The sequence below is a fragment of the Mustelus asterias genome, chromosome 4 (assembly GCF_964213995.1).
Source record: "Mustelus asterias chromosome 4, sMusAst1.hap1.1, whole genome shotgun sequence".
In the NCBI taxonomy this organism is placed as follows: Eukaryota; Metazoa; Chordata; class Chondrichthyes; order Carcharhiniformes; family Triakidae; genus Mustelus; species Mustelus asterias.
In genome coordinates, this window is record NC_135804.1 from 111,782,477 (window position 1) to 111,805,310 (window position 22,834).

Sequence of the window (22,834 nt, forward strand, 5' to 3'; positions counted from 1 at the left end):
ATGGTAGAGTGAGTTATATGCCAGGCCATGAGGTTACGGATTATGCTGCTGATGGCCCACAGTGTCTCATGGATGCCTAGTTTTGAGTTGCTAGATCTGTTCAAATTCTATCCTGGTTAACATGGTGATAATGCCACATGATGGAGGCTATCCTCAAGAACTGTGTGGTGGTCATGGCAACCAATACTGTCATGGGCAGATGCATCTGCGATAGGTAGATTGGTGAGGACAAATTCAAGTTGTGTTGGTTCCCTCACCACCTACTCACCACCAGTCTAGCAGTCATGTTCTTTAGGACTCAGCTTGGTCACTGGTGGTGCTAAGGAGCCACTCTTAGCGATGGACATTGACTTCCCCCACCCAGAGTACATTTTTGTTACCCCCAGTGCTTCCTCCAAATGGTGTTCAATATGGAGGAGTGTGATTGATCTACTGGGATCTGGGGGCTGAGGTAGAAGCAGGAGGTATCTTTGCCCATGTTTGAACTGATGCCATGAGACATCGTGGGATCCAGAGTTAATGTTCAGAACTCCCAGGACAACTCCCTCCTGACTGTATACCACCTTGCCATCACCTCTGATGGGTTTGGCTGTCCTGTGGTGGGACAGGACGTACCCAGGGATGGCAATGGTGCTGTCAGGAACATTATCGCAAGATATGATACTGAGTATGACTATATCAGGCCTGTTGCTTGACCATTTTGTGGGACAGCTCTCCCTATTTTGGCACAAGATCCCAGAAATGAGTAAGGAGGACTTTTCAGGGTCAACATGCCTCATTTTGCTCGTCATTTCTGGTGCCTAGGTCAATATCAGGTGTTCTGTCCAGTTTCAATCCTTTTTTGGACTTTGTAATGATTTGAAGCAACTGAGGGCAGTTAAGAATCAACCACGTTACTGTGGATCTGGAGTCACAGAGGGACAGCAGGTTTTAATGAACCAGATGGTTTTTACAACAATCGACAATGCTTTCATGGTCACTATTACCAAGGCAAGCTTTTTAATTCCAGATGTATTAACTAAATTTAAAATCCCCCCAGCTGCTGGGGTGTGATTTGAACCCATGTCCCCAAGGCATTGGTCTGGTCCTCTGGATTATTAGTCCAGTGACATTACCACTCAGACTTCACAGTATTTCTTTCTTCCCCATCCTTAGGTCTCCCAGCACACTGATACAATGCCTCTCCCCCTGCTGACTCCCTTCTCAAGCACCCGATTCTCGACCCGACCTATCGAGCCCCACCAGCCAACTACCCCCTTCCTTTAAGCACTGATTGGCCCCCACCATCTGACTAGCCCCAACCTGACAACCACTCCTGACCTGATTACACCAGACCCATTCAACCCCCGCCATCCTACCTCACCCACCTACCACCCTATCCATTTACCCCACCCATCTACTCATTTATCCATTCACTAATATTCACACACACATATGGCAGCTGGTGCTGTAAAAAGGTGTCATGTCATTTGTGCTGATTCTCTTCGCTGCTCTCTTGTGTGGATTCCTACACCGAGAGAGTTCTTCTATGTGGATTGGAACTCTGAAATTTTTAAACGAATCCAGCTGAGGGTAGTTTTCTCCCTGATCAGAGTCAGATGCAGCAGTTCTGAAGCTGATTGGAACATTTGGGCCAGTAAATCACCATTTTTAAGTTGTCCCATTTTAGGTCATTGCATGTTAAAGTCAGTGAGTTATTGGATCCGTGTTCACGTGTAGCATCGGGAGTTTCATTTTAAAGTCGTGCCATTTTGGATTATGTGAGCCAATTGGCATTATTTTTGAGCCAGAGGAGCAGTAAACAGGAGAGGCAATGAGTGGGAGGTTTAGTGAGTAGGGTCAGCAGCAAGCAGGAGGTAAATAGAAAGAGTGAGCATATTTGTTTTGTATTTTTTTATTTTAAATGTTATTTCATGTACCAACATAAGGATTTAGCAATGTAAAGTATAACATACAGAATATATATTTTTTTCTGATGCAAGATTTTATATAACCTAACTACAACTTGTACATAGGGTGTGATGGGAAAATCTGATTTGCTTAAATTCATTTCACTTAAAGCAGCAACTTTAAGTGAGGGCTTACTGTCCAACCAAAGCTGAATTTTAAAACTGAATATAATATGTACATTTTGTCTTTAATGGCTCCATTTCATAGAGTGATTGGTTCTTTATTATTTTTATAACTAAATTTTAAAATATGCATGGCCCCTACTTAACTCACTTAGAATAAAAATCAGCCCCAAATCGGGTCCAAAATTGTTGCAACTTTCCAGTGATTTGATCTCTATGTTCTTCCAAATTGTGTCCAGTCAAAGGATATTCTGAAAAAATAAATCTTAACCCATAGAGCAGCTTGTTGTATTACTGCCCAGTAGAGTAATAAAGACTGAGAATCATGATCCTCTGTGTCATTAGGTCCTTTGTTTGTACCCTCAGCCTTAGCTTTGGAAAGTCGTGAGTGCCTCCAGCTGATTCCTGTGGAATGGTTAGTTCAACTGCCATTTGTAAAATAGTTTGTAACCACACATTCTTATATGGGAAATGTGACTGGTTCCATACTAAAATTATTGGACTGAAATTACATTTTTATATTCCATAAGAAGATGTGTTCCTGACTTTTCAATCTTGGATGCCATCAGTCTATAATGGAGCAAGAATTGCTGAGTATCTGGGAAGTATTTCTCCTTGTAAACTGGGATTGTTCAGTGAAGTAGAAAAGATAATAGGATAATTTGATAGGTGTGTTTAAAATTATATGGGGATGAAACAGAGTAAACGGAAACAAGTTTTTTTGAAATTGAGGGCTCATCAATATAAGATTAAATTTAAAAGATTTAGGACAGCAGGAAAAAATTTGTTACATAGACCTTTTGTGAAGTGAGAAATATACTACAAGAAGTTAGTGACTGAAACAAAGACCATGTTTATTTTGTAGGAATAGGTTAGACAGGTTGTTGAAGGAAAGGAGGATAATTGAAGATGGGAACAGAATGAACACATGGATTAAGACTATTGCTTACGTAGAGCAGAAACACCAATACAAACTGGTTAAACTGAACAAACTGATTGTGTTGTAATTCTGACAGCATTTTAGAGACGCGGGGTGGTGGCGGGGGGCGGGGGGCGAGGCTGCTACCTGCTTGCTTTGTTTCCTTTCTTGTTAAGTCAAATAAAAATGATCAAGGTCAAAAATAAATTTGCCCTGACACAAAGATAAAGAGTAGGCTTAATTTTCCTACTGCTCGGCAGAAATCTCTGGTAATAGGATACAGTGGATTTGAAAACTTCCTTATATCCACTTTGCCCTTTTATGCATGGACCACAGAACACCTTCGAATAGACCTTTTGTTTGAATTTCAGTATTGAATTTCACTTTGTCTTTCACATGATAATTCTCTGCTCAACAAGCATCGACAACATCTACTTTTGTTGGTTAGAGATGTCTGTTATTACAATCCACAATGTATTTGTCGTAAACAGACTGTTGGGAGAATGTGATGCAAAACTGGAATATGTATAGTTGCATGATATACATGGAATGTACGAGTTTCTTCCAACTGCTGAAATAAAAACTCAGAATACCGTATTCTTAGACATTCAGTGAGGGGCACCTCGTACAATAAGGTAGCAAGGTCAGGGATCATGGGCGAGCGGGACTTGGTATAGGACAGGATACTGAAGTTTATGGAGGGTGGGAGCTAGAAAAATGCAAATTGTTGTCAACTAGCCTGTTGACATTCAACTTCTAAGTTTGCAAAAAGCAGACAAAGGACAATTGCACCTTTGGAACCATGGCCCAGCAAAATCATCATCTCCAGAAGAGGAGGGAAGGGAGAAAGATGAGGAAATCTTTTATATGTTTTTTAAAAATTCATGAGAATTGCTGGTTGGTCCAGCATTTATTGCCTCTCCCTAATTGCCCTTGAACCGAGTTGCCTGTTAGGCCATATTGGAGGGCAGTTAAGAGATAACCACAGAATTGTGGATCTGGAGTTGTATGTTGGCCAGACCAGGTAAGGATGGCAGATTTCTATCCCTAAAGGACATTAGTGAACCAGATGGGCTTTTTGTGACAGTCAACAATGGTCATCATTAGACTTGATTTTAGAATTTTTTTATTGAATTCAAATTTCGGGATTCTAACCTGGGTCCCCAGAGCATTACTCTGGGTTTCTGAATTACTGGTCCAGTGACAATGCCACTACGTCACCACCTCTCGTTACATGTTGAAACATAGGTACAAGTTGGCTGATAACTATGGAGCACAAAATGGTGGTTTAATTTTCATTTTATTCTATTAATATAAATTATGAAACTGATTCATTCCTTTGTATTAACATGGAAAGTTTCAAACATCAGTTCAGTAACTATTTAAATATTTTCATTTTATGTCCGAGGAGTTGTTTTGGGAATCCATATTGATCAGGAAACAAAACTTAGACGTTGATAATGGACCCATACCACTTTGAAGATCATCCCAAGCCCAGATCCAAGCAACTATTTTTTTTTTACAAACAAAGGCACATACTGTTTTTGAGAATATTTATGTTCAGAGACTAGAAAAAATCATTATGAGCCAATCCTAATTTGTTAGCTCATGGGCTAAACAATTTAGTTCAATCTATATTTCTAAAATTTCTTAAGTTTAAAAGCAATGCAACTTATATGATATTTTGGCGGACAGGACTGCTAATTTGGATTTATGTTCAATAGTTAAGACCTGTTCCGATAGAACCAAACAAAGGTCCTTACCCCATAACCTTAAGTTTATTGGCAAATTGCTTCAATGGGTAGGAAAATTCTGACCATGGAAGTGACAGTTGCTTTAACAGTTGTAGATGGTGAATCTGTCATTTTCCCCATTACCCCAGGCTCCAATCCATCAAAGATTTTCTGTTTTACCTTGGGCAGATTTTATGATTAATAATCCTTTTGAGTGTTGAATGAGTTTTGCTACTTTGATAAATTCACAAATACATTCTTAGAACATCAATCAAAGTTAAATGAAAGGTTCAGCCACAGAAATGTTCAGAACCATGAGGTTCCTGCTGTTCTTGGAACAGTACTCAAAAGCGTTACAATAAATGTACATACAGCACATGTTTGTGCTGAAGTTGCAGCTGAGTGAGTTCAAAGTGTGCAGAATCAACATGCCCAATTATTTGTTACACATTAATAAGTTTACTGGACACAAACCCTTTATTAAGAGAAAGATAGAAGCCAATTGGACAAATAAGTAAAAAAAAAGACTAAAAGAAGTGACAGTAAAAAGAAAATATAATTCACCTTCCAGAAGAAAATAGTGCATGCACTAGCAATAGCAAGCTTTGCCTGACTGGTACACTGCTTCAATGTGATGCAGTGTACACAGACAAATGGCCAATGATTTATTTTGGAATCAACTAAACTAAAACGCAAATTGTGTGTAAAGATTGCACAAGACAGTTAGGAGTCATTCCTTGCACTGGGAGCCTTCCTGCTTCACTTGGATCTCAATTCAGTCCAGAAAGTTGTGCTCACCAGAGTTCTTTCATGGAATGGTTGCTCTTCATTGTGATTCTTCCCCACAAATTTGTTTTTGTAATGTGATTCTTTGAGCAGCATATCTTCGCCCTGCCATTACATCTAATAGCTTTCTTAAGCTTAATATAATCTGTTGATGTAGAAGAAGGGGACTAATAATACTCTTCCTCATAGGTGTCTGTGTTCAGGCAGTAAAGAATGGCTGCTCCAAGCATGAAGATGGTACCACCCCAGGCAATGCCATAGCCCCAGTTGAACTCATGGTACGTCCTCAGTGTGTTGGCATCAATGAATTTGATAGGGTACAAAACCAGGGCACAAACCTGCAAAACAACTGAAAGAGACGCAATTGATTAACACAAAACTGAGACTGTAGGATAAGTTACCAACATGTACTAGGTAAACTTGTATACTAATGTGCCAATCAGTGCAGAGGAGGGGACTGATGTTCACTAGTTTCCCATGATAGCCATTATGGAGCTGCACGATGGGTTCAGGTACTGGTGGCATTGTGCGGGTTTCATGAGAGATTATCTACATGCAATCTGTCGATGAGGTCAGGACTGAGTGTGGGATGGAGGTATTCTCTAAGTAACAAGTGCAGAGCTGTGGAATAGGTGGGGAACAGAGGAAGTAAACCAACATTCAGTATAGAATGGGGGTAATTCTTTACAGTAATCTGCCAATCAGTGGCTATACCACAGTATATGGCTTGCAAGTATGGAGGAAGGGGGGGGGCAATGGGCTGAGGAAGGTAGTTAGTTTTTGCAAGCATGGATACCTTTTGAATGCTAACATTTACCACTCAGGTGTTTGGTTTTAAGATTAGGTTACACAAATTTGAAGCATAGTCATATCATAATATTGCCCAGAATCCATATCAGATGAGTGGTTGATACTGAATGTGGCAGTGTATGGTAGCATTCAGAAAGATGATTTCCCATTTTTCTTTCAAAAAAATTAAAAAGATCTCTATTCCCTTAGTTAGGGAGATTTGTTGGACTAGATTAATGTTTATGAGTTGAACTCCTCCAGCTTGGAGATATAGACATTAGTTTGAAAATCATCTGTGTTACACATGTCTCCTTAACCAGTGTCAGTGTAAAGCCAAGGAAAACATCTGCTTGTGAACCAGTACAAATGTTACTTGGCTGCTGTTAGTTGTAAAATACACTGCCCCATCAATCATATAGAGCAGGGAAATACTAGCATTCATGGATTGCATGGTTGACAATGGGGTGGTGAGGACTTGGGCTGAGGTTTGATTTGATTTATTATTGTCACATGTATTAACATATAGTGAAAAGTATTATTTCTTGCGCGCTACACAGACAAAGCATACCGTTCTTAGAGAAGGAAACAAGAGGGTGCAGAATGTAGTGTTACAGTCATAGCTAGGATGTAGAGAAAAATCAACTTAATGCAAGGTAAATCCATTCAAAAGTCTGACAGCAGTAGGGAAGGAGCTGTTCTTGAGTCGGTTGATACGTGACCTCAGACTTTTGTATCTTTTTCTCGACGGAAGAAGGTGGAAGAGAGAATGTCCGGGGTGTGTGGGGTCCCGAATTATGCTGGCTGCTTTGCCAAGGCAGCGGGAAGTAGACAGAGTCAATGGATGGGAGGCTGTTTTGCGTGATGGATTGGGCTATATTCATGACCTTTTGTAGTTCCTGGTGGTCTTAGGCAGAGCAGAAGCTATACCAAGCTGTGATACAACCAGAAAGAATGCTTTCTCTGGTGCATCTGTAAAAGTTGGTGAGAGTTGTAGCTGACATGCAAATTTCCTTAGTCTTCTGAGAAAGTAGAGGCGTTGGTGGGCTTTCTTAACTATAGTGTCGGCACGGGGGGGACCAGGACAGGTTGTTGGTGATCTGGACACCTAAAAACTTGAAGCTCTCGACCCTTTCTACTTCATCCCTGTTAATGTAGACGGGCATGTTCTCCTTTACACTTCCCGAAGTCGATGACAATCTCCTTCATTTTGTTGAAATCAGGTGTAGAATGCTTTGAGCTCATCAGGGAGGGGTGCATTGGAGCCGGCGATTTTACATGCCTTCATCTTGTAGCCCATTATGTCTTGCTGACCTTGCCATAGTCGGCAGGGGTCAGTGTGGCTAGCCTGGGACTCTAGCTTGGTCCGGTACTGTCTTTTGGCATCCTTGATGGATCTCCTTAGATTGTATCTGGCTTTCTTGTATAAGTCAGTGTTGACTGACTTGAACGCCTCAGACCTGGACTTCAGCAAGCAGTGGATATCCCTGTTCATCCATGGTTTCTGGTTGAGGAACACATGGATTTGCTTCTTTGGCGCACAGTCTTCTACACACTTACCAATGAAGGTAGAGGGGAAGGAGACAGAAAAACACAGCCAGACTTCCCTTTCTCAATTACGATGAAGTAATTTCTGATGGAAGGTAAGTATGAACAAGAAAACACACGGTGCGATGCCCCACCATCTTCAAATAATTTAGATTCCCAAATGAAACATTACTATTCCACAATGCCAAACGGGAAGCTGATTGCCACAAACCCCGTCCCAGAAATTAGTTACTGTCTTTGGCTGGGTGGAAGAAAACAGCAATTTCTTTTTATTTTACAAAGTCCATAACCCACAATGTATGTGATTTTATGGCATTAATAATTATTCCCATGACGTATGACAAGCAACTGAAGTACACTGCTATTTCTCCTACTCAATCCCTGTCAAAACTACACAGGGGATCGTATACACCCACTCACCTGAAATGAACAGCATAACAGCAATTGTCCTATAGCAGCGTTTGTGAGCTCCCTTGCACAGTGAGATCACAGCAAAGAGGAATGCAATTAAGGTGATAGATCCTCCAGCAATCAGCAGCACCAGTGTAGCAATCTGCCAGTCTGTGGGAAATGGAATGAAATGGCATTTGACATAAAGATAATTAGAATTCTAAAAATAAACTTAAGTCCTAATTTGGGGGGTTTGTGGGCCTGAGTAATATGCTAAATTGGTGCAGACTCGATGGGCCAAATGGTCCCCTTCTATACTGTTGGGTTCGATGATTCTATGAAGTCAGCAATAGGGACATTTGACCCGATAGGGGTGATGTTCTGCTCGGGGTACTTAAGTGGAACATCCAGTGATTTTCTTATTTATAAAACCTACTGAGCACTGGAGCCACTTTTCAATTGATCCAGCTGAGAGCTGGATGAGGCAAATGAGGGTAACTAACTTGAAGGAATTACTGAAACTATTCCCTAGTCAGGGGGAGGTTATTCTTTCCTAAATCCTACAAGATTATAACTGTTATACCTGCTTTTCCCAGGATATAAAAAGCAATATTATTGGAAAATTATTGTAGTGTTCTTCATATGTGATTTCATATCTGATTGGAGAACACATTCTTTCCCCAGGTGATCAGAAGTACATGCTCTTAATCATTATCCAGTAACTCTTACTGGCAGAGCAAGCAAGTGAGCAATGGAAATAGGATCAGACTCTGTGTGATCCCTCCACAGTTAAATAACTACCCCAGCACTAACTATCTAGGTTCACACTAAAGAGCACAAATAGATACGAACACCAGTCAAGAGTCATTAGGACAGCTGATAAGGGACCAAAGCCGGGAATGGAACAACTACTTTAAAGAAAATAAATTGAAGGAATTTTTACAGCAGGAACTTGGTCACTTTTGAGGGCATTAAGACCCTGGACTTAATGAAGTTGCAATTCAAGTCCTTATTGCAAATGCAACCATCCATTATTAGGTTAACTTTTGGCTGTGGAGAAGGGAATGTAGCAAACAAAAAAAAGAGTCATTCCATTCTTCTAAAAAAACCTCCCCATTGCACATCCTTCGATCGCTCTCCCTTTAGTGAGCATGTGTGACAGTAACCTTTCCTGGCCGACATCCAGCCCACAAGTGACAAATGACCTCATTCAGCAATTAATCGCTACTAATACATTAAAAATCACACCAGCAGAAGAACTGTTTCAGGATTATCAGAGCTGATAATAGAGTCATATTGTTAAGAAACCCACCAGTAAACATATGCTACCATTCAGATTTGGCATTGGACTATTCCTCTCTCTGTTTTTCTATACTGTTATATTAAGATACAATTCCAGTAACTTATTTGCTTGACCATCCTCCACCCAAATGTTGAATATTGTCGGCCTATTTCAACATGATGGGTTGGCATTGGTACCACTTTCCAGCAGGTCTAACTGGTTAAGGAGGAATAAGAACCCTGGTTTATATCTCCTTATGTGGTTTGGTGTCAAATTTTGTTTCTGTGAAGTGCCTCAGGATGTTTTGCTGCATAAATATAAGTTGTTGATTTTTACCCTCTCCTTGGGTATTTACCCTAGTTGGGGTCTTGAACTAGGGAGCACAGTCTCAGAACTAGCAGTCTCCTCACACCTCTCAGCTAGAGAATTTTAAAGGTTCACCAACCCCTGACTGAAGACATTCCTCCTCATCTCGGCCCTAAATGGCCTTGTTTTTGAGACTGTGCCCCCTAGTTTGAGAACCCCAACTAGGGTAAACATCCAAGGATGGCATCATGACACAGTGGTTAGTACTGCTGCCTCGCAGCGCCAGGGACCCGGGTTCAATTCCGGCCTCAGATCACTGTGTGGAGTTTGCACATTCTCCCCGAGTCTGCGTGGGTTTCCTCTGGGTGCTCCGGTTTCCTCCCACAGTCCAAAGATGTGTGGGTTAGGTTGATTGGGTATGCAAAAATTGCCCCATAGTGTTGGGGTGGAATTGTTGTTGGTGCAGGCTCGATGGGCCAAATGGCCTCCCTCTGCACTATAGGGATTCTATTCGATGGATTCTTGTCACAAGGCACCCAGGTATATTGAAGCGCTCCAGCTGCTGCCCTGGATGAAATCAGTAAAATCAACAGTCTGGGGATTGAAAGTGGGGTTTCTGCAATGTAATGTAACATCGGAGAGTTCCTATAATAGAGGCATAGAAAGGGGACCTAGACTTGGACATCCAGCTTATCCCACTTCCCTATCCCAAAATATTCTCCAGGTTATAGGACCTCCACCTAAGTGATAAATGTATTAACTGATCATGAATCAGATCTGTAGCTAAGATCTCTCAAATTTCTTCTGCACAGCCGGTGCTGTGATTGGATGTATAAGTTCTGGAGGTTCAGGATCAGGGGTCAAAATAAATTTTTTTGAGGGCACTTCTTGCAAATTCTTGAAGACTACTTTTTGGTTTTTGGAGGAGCCTTTGGTTTTCATTCTCATTAATACCTTACTAGGCAATACAGTCACCTAGTAATGTTGCCTTCTATCTTTGCGTTGCCTTATATGGTATTTGAATCACACATAAGTGATTGGAGCAGGATGGGCCTCTTGAATCTTCTCCATCTTTTAACTAGATTGTGGCCGATCTTCTATCTCAATGTTATCTTCCCGCACTATCCCTATATCCCTTAAGGTCATTGGTATCTAGGAATCTGTTGACATCTCAACTGAACATAATAGCTGAGCCTCCTCCCCAATTCCTGACTGAAGGAGATTCGTCCTTATCTTGGTCCTAAATGATGATCTTCTTATTCTGAGAACGTGACCCCTAGTTCTAGACTCCTAACCAGGGGACACATCCTTCCTGCATCTGCCCTGTCAAGCTCTAAGAATTTTGCACACTTCAATGAGATTACCTTATTCTTCTAAACTCACGACAATACAGGCCCAGTCTCCTTTGACCTTTCCTTATAGAACGATCCTGCCGTCCGAAGGATCAGTCTGGTGAACCTTTAATGCACTCTTAATGGCTAGTATATCCTTCCTTAGATAAGGAGACTAAAACTGCACACAATATTCCAGGTATGGTCTCACTAAGGCTCTATACAATTGCAGAAAGATTTCTTGACTCCTGTACTCAAATCCCATTTCAATAAAAACTAACATACCATTTGCCTTTTTATTTGCTTGTTGAATCTGCATGGTGGCTTTTGATGACTTATGGACAATGACACCCAGGTCCCTTTGAACATCAGCACTTCCTAATCTCTCACTAAGTACTCTGCATTTGTTATTTTCCTACCAAACTGGATAACTTCACATTTTCCACATTATATTCTATCTGCTATATTCTTGCCCACTCTTAATCTCCTTGATGCCTCTTTGCACCATCCTCACATTCCACCAAATTTTGTGTCATCGGCACAGTTGAAAATATTACATTTGGTCCCCACATCCAAATCATTAATATAGATTGTGAATAGTTGGGGCTGAAGAACTGGTCCTTACCGTACCCACTAGTCACAGCCTGAAAACCTGAGAATGGTCTGTTTATCCCTATTCTCAGTTTTCTGTGTGTTAACCAGTTCTCAATCCATGCCAGTATATTGCTCCCCAATCCTAAGTGCTTTAATTTTGCTAACTAACTAACCTGTGTGGGACCTTATCCAAAGCCTTCTGAAAATCCAAATACACCACATCCACTGGTTCTCCCTTATCTATCCTGCTAACATATCCTCAAACAACTCCTAACGGGTTTGTCAAACATGATTTCCCTTTCATAAATCCATGTTGACTCTACCTAATCTCACTAAGTGTCCATTCATCACATTCTTTAGAATAGATTCTTGCAATTTCACTTCCACCAATGTAAGGCTAACAGGTCTGTCGTTCCCTGTTCTCTCTCTCCCTCCTTTCTTAAATAGTGGGGTTACATTAGCTACCTTGCAATCTGTAGGCACCATTCCAGAATTCATAAAATTTTGAAAGATGATCACCAATTCATCTGCCATCTCGACAACCACCTTTTTCAACACTCTGGGATAAGGATCATCAGATCCAGGGTATTTATCAACTGTTAGTCCACCATTAATTTCTCCAGCACTATATTTTAATTAATACTGATTTATTTCAGATTCTCAATCTCACTAGCCCCTTGGCTCTCCAAATATTTCACAGAGGTCTTTTGTATCTTCCTTTGTGAAGACACATAAAGGGTGGGACTTTCCAGCCTTTCCCATTGGCAGAATCTTCTGGTCCCACTGAAGTTGACACGCACCACAATTCATCAGCAGCGGGAAAGGAGAGGAGAGCATTGCAAAAAGCCATTGATGTCAGCGAGATCTGGCCAGTAGCCAATGGCGAGCTGGCTCCACCGCAAGAAAACCTGGCATTCTGATGAGCTGGGGGGCTGCAAAATTCCAGCCAAAGTGTTTGTTGAGTTTCTCTGCTATTTCCTATTACCCTTTATAAATCACAATTCTCTGCCTGTAATGGGCCCACCTTTCCTTTTTACATACTTATAGAAACTTTTAGAGTTCATTTCAATGTTCCTTACTAGTTTAATTTTATAGTCTATTTTCTGTCTCTTTATCAATTTCTTGGTTCTATCTCGCTGAATTTTTAAATGTGCCCAATTTCCCAATTCTCAGGCTTACTACATACTTTGATCTATTAGACTTCTCTTGTTAGCTCCGGTTGGATTTTCCTCTTGGCATTTTGTATCTTAAAGTATATTTGTATTAATTTTTTAAATGCTAGTTGCCTGTCTACTGTCACACCTTTTAACATAGTTCCCCAATCTATCTCAGCTAACTTGCCCCTTATAGCTTTCTAGTTTCCTGTATTTAGATTGGAGGCCCTGACCTGAATTCCACATTCCCCTGCAGGCAGGTGTTCAAGTATGGAAGGGGAAATAGAATGAATGGGCTTCCTTCTGGGTCCCCAGGCCCCAACCTCTACACAATTTTACGGTGGGACAGGCAAGATCTCAGACGGGCTGCCCATCCTTGCCCCAGTTGAGGTCATTTGTTGGCTATTTAGGGCCTTATCAAACCCAGCCTCAATGTTTTGGTTGAGAGGATTTCCCAGGTGTGAGGGAAGCTCGGAAATAATCGGGTTTAGATCGCAGGCAGGAAATGTGGGGAATGCCTCCATCAGAAGCCACCTTCTAACTTTGGGTGCTGGATCCAACCACCCCACCCCCCTCCCACCACCCCCAGCTTCTCTCCCAACACCCTCAATCACCCACTATCCACCACCCCCCTCCACTCTAGATCACTCCACTCTCCCTGCCCTGAGACTCTGAAAACAATCTTTTCTGTCCAGTCCTGGGATTTAGACTCTAAGGTGGGACTTTCTCCCACCTTAGAGTGAGGGGTGGAAGTCCCATCGGTAACCAAGTGATGCTCATTCAAGCACGAAATGGCAGCGGGTCAGGCAGAGTTGGTGAGGATGTGTTTCCTGCTGACTCTTTTGACGGCAGGACAGGAAACCCCACTATCCAAAAAATCCTGGCCCCTAGTTTTGAATTGCAAGACATCACTTTCAAACTTTATGGGAAATGCTATCATATTCTGGTCAGAAGCAAAATTCGAAGAATTTATCAGTATCCTCAAATATCATTAGGCCTTAAACCTCAACACACGTAATTTCCTGGACACCACAGCATTTAATTTGGCACAAGAAAACAGGCATAAGTTAGCAACAAAAGTTTTTTAAAGAAATAACTAACACACACTTATATTCACAAAAAACCATCACCCTAAATACACTTGCTGTGGATTGGTGATTTCACAGCTAATGTGTTTTCATTGCATTTGCATAAAGCTGGAAGATTTTAACCAGATAGTTACTACCCCTTTTGTTGCATATCAATTTTAAATTGAACAACTGATCAAGCATTGATATTGATCTAGGATCAATTGTTTGCATAAGGGAGTTCCAAATCCTTTTTGTGTGTAGAGGTGTTTCCTAACTTCACTTCTGTATGATCTGGTTCTAATATGTTTCCTATTAATAGGCTTACCTAAATTAATTGATCATATACTTCATTACGTTTCTTTCCTTGCAATAGTGACTACACTTCCAAACAATTTCATTGACTAATTACTTTGGGATGCCCAATGGGGTGTTCAAAAGTCATAAAAAGCATTCTAAAAATGCAAATCATTTATTACTTTTGGGATCTTGGTATATGCAAAATGGTTGCATGTTCGTCTCTAACACAGGTACAGCACCTCAATTAATTCACAGTTTGTGAAACACTTGAGATGTGATGACATCAGGTTTAGACCTCAAGCAGGAAGTGTGGGGAATGCCTCCTTCAAAAGGCCCATTCAAACTTTGGGTGTTGGACCCCCGCCCCCGCACTCCAGCTTCTGTCCTGACAACTTCTATTCACCCACTAAACCCCTCAGCCCTTGCACCTGCTCGCCTTAAGCTCCCCCCTTGCCTGATCCCACCACCCTTGTCCCACACCCTTAACAGCACCTCAACCCCAACCTTACTCCCCTAATCATCCTCCCCCCTACCCTGCCCACATACAAGCCTCTCTCCCCTAACCTATTCTGCCATTGCCCACTGTATTTTGAACACTGTTCTGAATCTGTATAACAAATGTAGTCTGATACAAGCACATTAGGTAATCATACCACTTTACATTAATAGGCTTTAATATTTAATTCTAAGTGCGAAACTGACTACAGTCCTTGATCTTAACAATAAAAATACCATTTGCTGGAGGGCAGAGCATGTTCTTTCCTCAGACTGTGATTCTCTCTCATTTTAATTGGTCTCTATTATACAGTTAGTTTAAAATAAAACTGCGATCTAAGCTAACCCAGTTCCATTAATACCACAATATGATGGGACACTGGTGCATTTCTGTGATCCTGAGCACACTGTACTATCAGCCAACTAGGTAGGGGTTAGCGAGAAAATCAGAGGGATTCTAGCATTTGATCCTATCTTGTGCTTAGGGTTAGTTTTAGCCAAGGGTTGATGATGGTCTGCTGGTGTGATGTGACATGGTACAGAGAGAAAACTCCTTTATAACCAAGGGGAATAACTTCGATATCAAATGGCAATTAAAGTAATTTGGGTCAAAAGCTGTGGTAATGTAGGAAGTAGAATTATATCATCAATAAAAGGAGCTGAACCTTTAATCAATGACTACCCATCCCCCGCCTCAACAACTAGGAATCTGTCTCACAAATTTGTTCTGGAAACGTGAGTACCTAGTCCAATAAACACTTTTTTATTGACCGCCTTTCTCTCCTTAGTGATGCATTACTTTTTAAGTAAAATACTCAATTAATTCAAAATCATTAAAGAAGATGGATTAACATATTTCAGGAGTGCAACTTCCAAACATTTTTTCCAGCACATGCCCTGAGCTATTATTTAACCTTCGTGTTCTCAGTGTGACCTGTGTGGAACATTAGAAGCATTTTAAAATTACATCTTTAGAAAATGCCAGGGCTAGTTGGGGTTGGCTTGCAAAAAAAAATGAATTAATCGAATTGTGAATACTACACACAAGTTTCAGGATGGTTGTTGGGAGGACAACCAGAATAAAATTAACACTCGCAACCCAGAGCAGCAATAGGCTTGTGGTTTCCACAGCAGCTGCTACTTTGGGGTGTGAGGAATTTGCAGCTGTTCGGACTTGAAGGGCCAGGGCACCATGGAAACGACTTGTCCCTTTTCTACCAGAAGCGGTTCTTTATTGTGCGGCAGTCCCATTAGGAACATAGGAACCGGAGTTGGCCATTCAGCCGCTGGAGTCTGTTCTGCCATTCAATTAGATCATGGCTAATTTGAACCTTAGCTCTATTTACCCACCTTCTATTCCATATCCATTGATACCCTTAACCAACAAACATCCATCAATCTTCCACTTGAAGATTTCAATTGAACCAGCAGCCACAGCCTTTTGGAGTGTGGGTTCCAGATTTCCACTATCCTCTAAATGAGAAAGTGTTTTCCAATTTCACTCCTATATAGTCCAGCTCTAATTTTAAGACTATGCTTTCTTGTACTGGACTCCCACACCAAAAGGAAATAGTTTCTGTATCTATCCCATCAAATTCCATAATCATTAAGGACTATGATTAGATCACCCTACAATATTCCAAACTCAAGAAAATAAAGCCAAATTTATGCAACCTCAATGCAGACATAATCATGTTTATATTATGTGATAGAATACAGAAAAAGTGAACATTTTGTTCTGGCCATAACCTCTCCCCAATATCAAAACATTCCCTTCATATACACACAGCAAAACTACCTCTTGTAATTGAATGCTGCTGCTTTTGACTGTGTTAATACCATTTGGGCTGTAGGCTTGCCTCCCAAGTATGCTTACCATAAAAAAACTGTAAAGGAGGCACAAGTATGAAGTCTACTCCTTAAACTCATAACTTTGCACAAACCCAAGGAACAACCACTTCACCAGTTATCTTGAAGATACTTTTAAAAGATCTGGTATGGTTCACCCCTCAAACTTCATTTTCATAATCAGAACTGACAGATTTCTCCCAACCATTCTTTGTTGACTGCCTGTAGAATAAGGGCTTGCTGGTCACAAATGTGGGTTTATTAGCATGAGATTTTCATACTGATGGTCTGTATGGACTTTCCCCAACAATGGAAAAGATCCACTGCTAGAATGAAAAACTCAGTTGCAACTTCTTTGAAGTTACAATGTTGGGAACTCATGTTGATTCTCCTCTCTCTAATCTGAGACAGTGAGTAGAGCCATCACAGTGTCCCAAAGAATATCTGTGGCAGAGTCATCTATCACAAAACAGTCAGACAGGTCACAATATTTAACTAGAACTTTTCCTTTCAATCGTTTGCATCAAATTGAGTGGCAAGTGTTCAGAAGAATGACAGGCAATTTTATTGAGACATATAAGATTCTGAGAGGACTTGACGGGATAGATGCTGAGAGATGATGGAAGAATCTAGAACTAGGGGGCAAAGTTTCAAAATGAGGTCTCCCATTTAATATTTCTTCTCTCAGGGGTCATTAATCTTTGGAATTCTCTACTCCAGAGAGCAGTGGAGGCTGGATCATTGAATATATTAGACAGATTTTTGATCTGTAAGAGAACCAAGGGTTATGGGAGGTAGCAGGGAAGTGGAGTTAAGGCACTAATCAAATCTGCTGTGATTCTAGTGATGGCAGAGCAGGATTCTTGGGCCAAATAGCCTACTGCTCCTATTTTTCTTAATTCTATCACTGGCTGGACAAGCATTTGTTGCCCATTTCTAATTGCCTTTGATGGTTTTTTTATTAATTTAAATTCCTGTCATGCTGGGATTTGAACCGATGTCCCCTGAGACTGGGCCTTTTGAGTACTAATGCAGTGATATTACCACTACACCACCATCTCCCCCTACTCCTTATGTTGTATGTGACCAATCATCCTTCCATAGGGGCTTCCCTCCCCCCTAATGCTCAGTGGAGTAATACTGTGAGATGAGCTCTGCAGATCAGGAAAGGCCCAATTTGATTTTAGATCTGTGTTGATAGACATTCAGCCAGGACAGTGGCAAGGGAACTATAATTAACCTTGGTGCACCTGGTTAAGGAGGAAAGGATGTTATAAAACATACCAGGGTTCTGAGTCCTAACTGCTATTTGATAGCTCTGCCATAACCCTGCCCCTCTCCCCCAATAACTGCATGTAAACATGGTGTAGACAGGAAGGTGTTCAGCTTCAATGCTCCCAGGCTCTGGTCAATACTTTCCACCCAAGCTAATGCATAAATAATGATAAAAGCAAAATAGCGCAAATACTGGGCATTTAAAATAAAAACAGAAAATGCTAGAAATACTCAGCAGATCTGGGAGTACCCGAAAGATCATGTGAAATGTGAACTCTAACAGAATTTTCAGTTATTTCATGAATAAAATTGGATAGAGGTACCAGGCAACACTGGGAAGTAACAAAACCATGGGTAGAAGAGTCAGTGCATAATGTGCTACCACTGAGTCTTGGAAAGCCACTGCCATCTTAAACTCAATTGAATGTTGATTGGCAGTGGGCAGGACGTCTTACCATCCTTGGATGGATGTCCTGCCCTGATTGGTTGACAGCTCTCCAACCCATTCTATACTCTGCCAAGAACCAAGTCCCGGGACCGTTAGAAAGGTAAGTCCTGGGGGTGAGAGGGGCAATCATGGCATCAGTGGGTAGGCTTGGGAAGGTTGGGGGTGGGAGAGAAGGGGAGAGAGTTCCAGAGCTCCAAGGTCCTACGGGGATGACACCCCAAATCTGAAAGGCCCTTAAGATTGATTCGCCTCTCCCCTGCCCACACTTGAGATGGAGAAATGGTTATTTCTGTTTCTCATCTTACTCACCCACTTCTGCCAGTCTAAAAATCAAGGCTTGGCAGACAAAGGTCCTTGGCCATGTAAGAGCATTAATAGGTGAAAGAGCAGGTTTCCTGTCCACGACCTTGACCGCCCTATCGTGAAATTGAATCTGGTTTGGGGAAGGCTTGATCCAGGGAGAATCCCGCCATTCAATTTTACATTCCCCGCCCACCCCCTGTCTATCCCCCGCCTCAGAATCCACCTTGGTAGGGAGCAGGAGGAAGAGTAAAATCTCATCAAAGAATGGCGTAAGGAATGGAAAACACTCATAAGAATAAAGATCCACAACAGTTATACATTGGCTGCTGAGTAAATTTAAGACAAACCCCATTATTGATCACTCGGATTTCAGTAAATGGTGTAAGTGATTATTTTTTGTGTATAGTTTACTTGAACTGTGAAACACATCCAACAACAATTAAAGTTTGCACATTCTCGCTACATCTGCGTGGGTTTCCTCCGGGTGCTTCGGTTTCCTCCCACAGTCCAAAAAATGTGTGGGTTAGGTGGATTGGCTATGCTAAATTGCTCCTTAGTGTCAGAGGGACTAGCTAGGATAAATGCAAGGGGTTATGGGGATAGGGCCTGGGTGGGATTGTGCATGGTGCAGACTTGATGGGCTGAATAGCCTCCTTCTGCACTGCAGGATTCCATGATTCCATGAAATATAGGCAATGCCTACTTCATTGCCACACAACGTTAGAGTGAAATACTCTGTCATATGTTTTCTCACGGGGGGGGGGGGGGGGGGGGATGTGGAAAAAGCAAGTTAATGGTGATGAATTTTCAGGGCATTACAAGAATCATGTCACACAGTATTAATGTATATAGGCTTGAGTATAATGTATATGTGTTGCTACTAGCATGCTAAATATGCCTAGTGACAGAATTGAACGAGCACTAAAAAAGTCACTTCAAGGCAGAGTAGTTTTTACCACATACTATATTCTCTCAGTTAGCGGAAAATTAACAGTAATTAGTTCCTGACAACACTGTCTTACAGATGCACATTTGGAATAGAACTTTGCACTCAGCTCATAGACAATTTTGTTTTGGGACTTCATCCCTTTGTCTAGAACGTATCACAAGTTTTTTTTTTCAAAATAATGATTTTTTAAAAAAGTCAGCTTCACTAAACAGTGTAAATTACCACGCAGTAAAACACAATGAAGTTTCTACATTTTCCACCCAACTGGAAAAACTTTTGACCTTTCTAATGACCTGTGTTTTTGTTTCCGTTTTCTTCCCTCCCGACCTGGTTTACCCAATTCCATGTTTCCCAGGTTCTGTCTCTCTCTCTCTCCGCACCCCCCACCCCCTTCCTATTGCTGCATTGAGTTCGACCCAACAAAGAAAAACTTCACCCTCCGTCAATCAACTCTCCCCAATCTCACCTTCTGCTTACTTCACAAAAAAAAATCAGAGAAAACGTTTTAAAGATAATAAACTGGAAGGGGGAATAACGCTCTAACGCATAGCAAATGTTGTCCCCGAAAGTTTCTATAACGAAAACGGGGGGGGGATGAAATAGCAAGACGAAGTAATTTCTCTAAAAAAACAAAACTCGCTCGATCTTCAATCAAAGGGGTTGCTTTCTCAATCAATGTTGAGCTTAATTTTTAAGTGTAACATGGAAGGATGCATTAATTGTGGCAAAGGTTAAACTTCTGCGATCAGTTTGGTGTGTTTTATTTTAATGCTAGCCTTTTACCTGTCTGGAGAACGGACTCGCAGTACCATCCCGCCGCGGTCTGTTTGCAGTAATCCCACAGAGAAAGTGAGGAGCGCTCAGCGGTCACCCAAGCTGGACTCAGCAACGACACCACGTCCAAACTCACAGCCACAAAGACACAGATCAGAGCGATCAACTTAAAGGGCCGAACTACGCGCATCTCATCCACAGCCATAGTCCTACTCCCCAAGAACTGCTTCGGCAGGGGCAAGATAAACAGCTTCTCCTAGCCCAGCCCGGTGAACCGCAAGAAGCTGTCTGCTGTAACTGATTAGTTGTGCTTTCTACACTGGGTCTTAATGCCTCCAGTGTCTCCTGAGTGCTCTGTTGGCCAGTCAATAAATTGAAGTGAACCCTCAGGCGGTTCCTTGGACTGCCTGTAATTTATCAGCGTCAACAAGGGGCTTTGGAAAGACGGTTAACAAGGCACACAGTTTTCTATTCTCCAAATTCCGCCAGATGATGTGCCCTGCTGGTGTTCATCGATAATTCTTTTCCTGTAATGGTGTCATTGTTTTTCCACCACTCGGCAATTTTCCCCCTGGTTGCTGTGTAGGTTTTTATCCCTGTCTTCCGTTTGTGTGTCTCATACAATTTCTTATTGCCAACTATTGAATAAAAGTTTGTACTTTAACGTCAAGCACATCCCAACAGCAAGAGATGCTGCGCCAAAGAAGGAAGGGATTAGGGGAGAGGCAACCATTGGTTGAATAAGTAAGTTTTGGTAAATCTTCTCAAGGAGGAGAGGGAGATGGGCAGAAGTAAATTCCGGGGAGTAAGTTAAAAGCAAATTACTGCGGATGCTAGAGTGTGGAACACCTCAGCAGGTCTGGCAGCATCTGTGGAGAAGTTGGCTTTATTCTCTCTTAGTAAGAAGTCTCACAACACCAGGTTAAAGTCCAACAGGTTTATTTGGTAGCAAATACCATAAGCTTTCGGAGCGCTGCCCCTTCGTCAGATGGAGTGGTCTCTGTTCTCCAACAGTGCACAGACATAGAAATCAAGTTACAGAATACAGAATTTATTCTCTCTCCACAGATGCTGTCAGACCTGCTGAGATGTTCCAGCATTTTCTGTTTTTGTTTCAGATTCCAGCATCCGCAGTAATTTGTTTTTATACAAGGGTTTTAGATGGGGGTTGGGAATTGAGAGCCAATGTGGGTCAGGACCTGTGGGTAAATAAGGCAATAGAGGACAGGATGTAACAGTCGAATTTTGGAGACATTTTGAACCAGAGGACCGATGTAAAGTGACTGGCAAAACAAAGCAAAGATGGGACAAATAAAAACTTATTTACTGCAGGAAGTGAGTTATGAGTTGGAGTGCATTGTCCAAAAGGGTGGTACGGGTAGATTCAAAGAAGGGAAAGGGAATAAGACTTAATGAAATTGCCCTTGCAGAGAAACAGCATAGGTTCAATATCAATAACAGTGCTATAACCATTCTGTGATTCTACACTGTAGCTCATGGAAGGTGGAGAATGAAGACTCGCAAGGCAAGAATTGGGGTAGTATTATCTTCTACATTTTGGCTGTCTCTTGGGGTCGGGGATGTCTTGCTTCCATACTAAAAGGGAGGTATGGTGGCAGTGGCTAGCACTGCTGCCTCACAGTGCCAGGGACGTGGGTTCAATTTCGGCCTCCGGTCACTGTTTATGTGGAGTTTGCAAATTCTCCCCTTGTCTGCATGGGTTTCCTCCGATTGCTCTGGTTTCCTCCCACAGTCTAAAGATGTGCAGGTTAGGTGCGTTGGCCATGCTAAATTGCCCCTTAGTATCAGGGGGACTAGCAGGGTAAATATGTAAGTTACGAGGATAGGGCCTGGGTGGGATTGTTGTCAGTGCAGGCTCGATGGGCTCACCAGCCTCCATCTGCACTGTAGGGATTCGATGATATAAAGGCATTCTTGGGTGAATGAGGAGTCCAGTGAGTGATCTACAGTAGTATAACCTGGAGGTGATGGATATATGAGGAAGAGTTTCAGCAATGAAGGGAAGGTAAGGCAGAGGTGGGCAATATTGCAAAAGTAAACCAATCTGGCTGAGGCTAATACACAGGACAGAAGAGTGATGGAACTGATGACAGAAGAGTGAAATTGTAATGGGGGTCCACGACAGTGGCTTTGCTCTTTCCAATGCTGGAACTGTAGGAATTTGTGGCCAATCCAAAATTAATTGTTTCAAGTGGTCTGACAGCTTAGAATTGTCAAAAAATTTAAAAATGTTTTGGAAAGCTTGATGCCCTAACTTTGATATTTACCTCATGCCTGTAGATAATGTAATGAAGGAGCATTATATGTATTATACTACTGCATTTGAAATGCTATATATCCATATATCATAAAAAACTTCTATGTTATATGCTGCCTATACATATTACTTCCTTTGTCATATGGAAAACCTGTCAACATTCATAATAAGAAAATCATATGCAAACATTTGTAAT

General features: G+C 41.6%; 1 protein-coding gene across 1 annotated transcript; it reads right to left on the reverse strand.

The window, feature by feature from the left end:
* Positions 1-1,648: 1,648 nt before the first annotated feature.
* On the reverse strand, positions 1,649-20,942 carry LOC144492949 (transmembrane protein 47-like). The gene is made up of 3 exons (XM_078211643.1): positions 20,370-20,942; positions 8,265-8,405; positions 1,649-5,859 (listed from the first exon to the last, which is right to left on the reverse strand). Exons 1-3 carry the CDS (start codon positions 20,563-20,565, stop codon positions 5,678-5,680), a joined length of 519 nt encoding a protein of 172 aa, XP_078067769.1. The 5' UTR covers positions 20,566-20,942; the 3' UTR covers positions 1,649-5,677.
* Between the last annotated feature and the right edge of the window lie 1,892 nt (positions 20,943-22,834).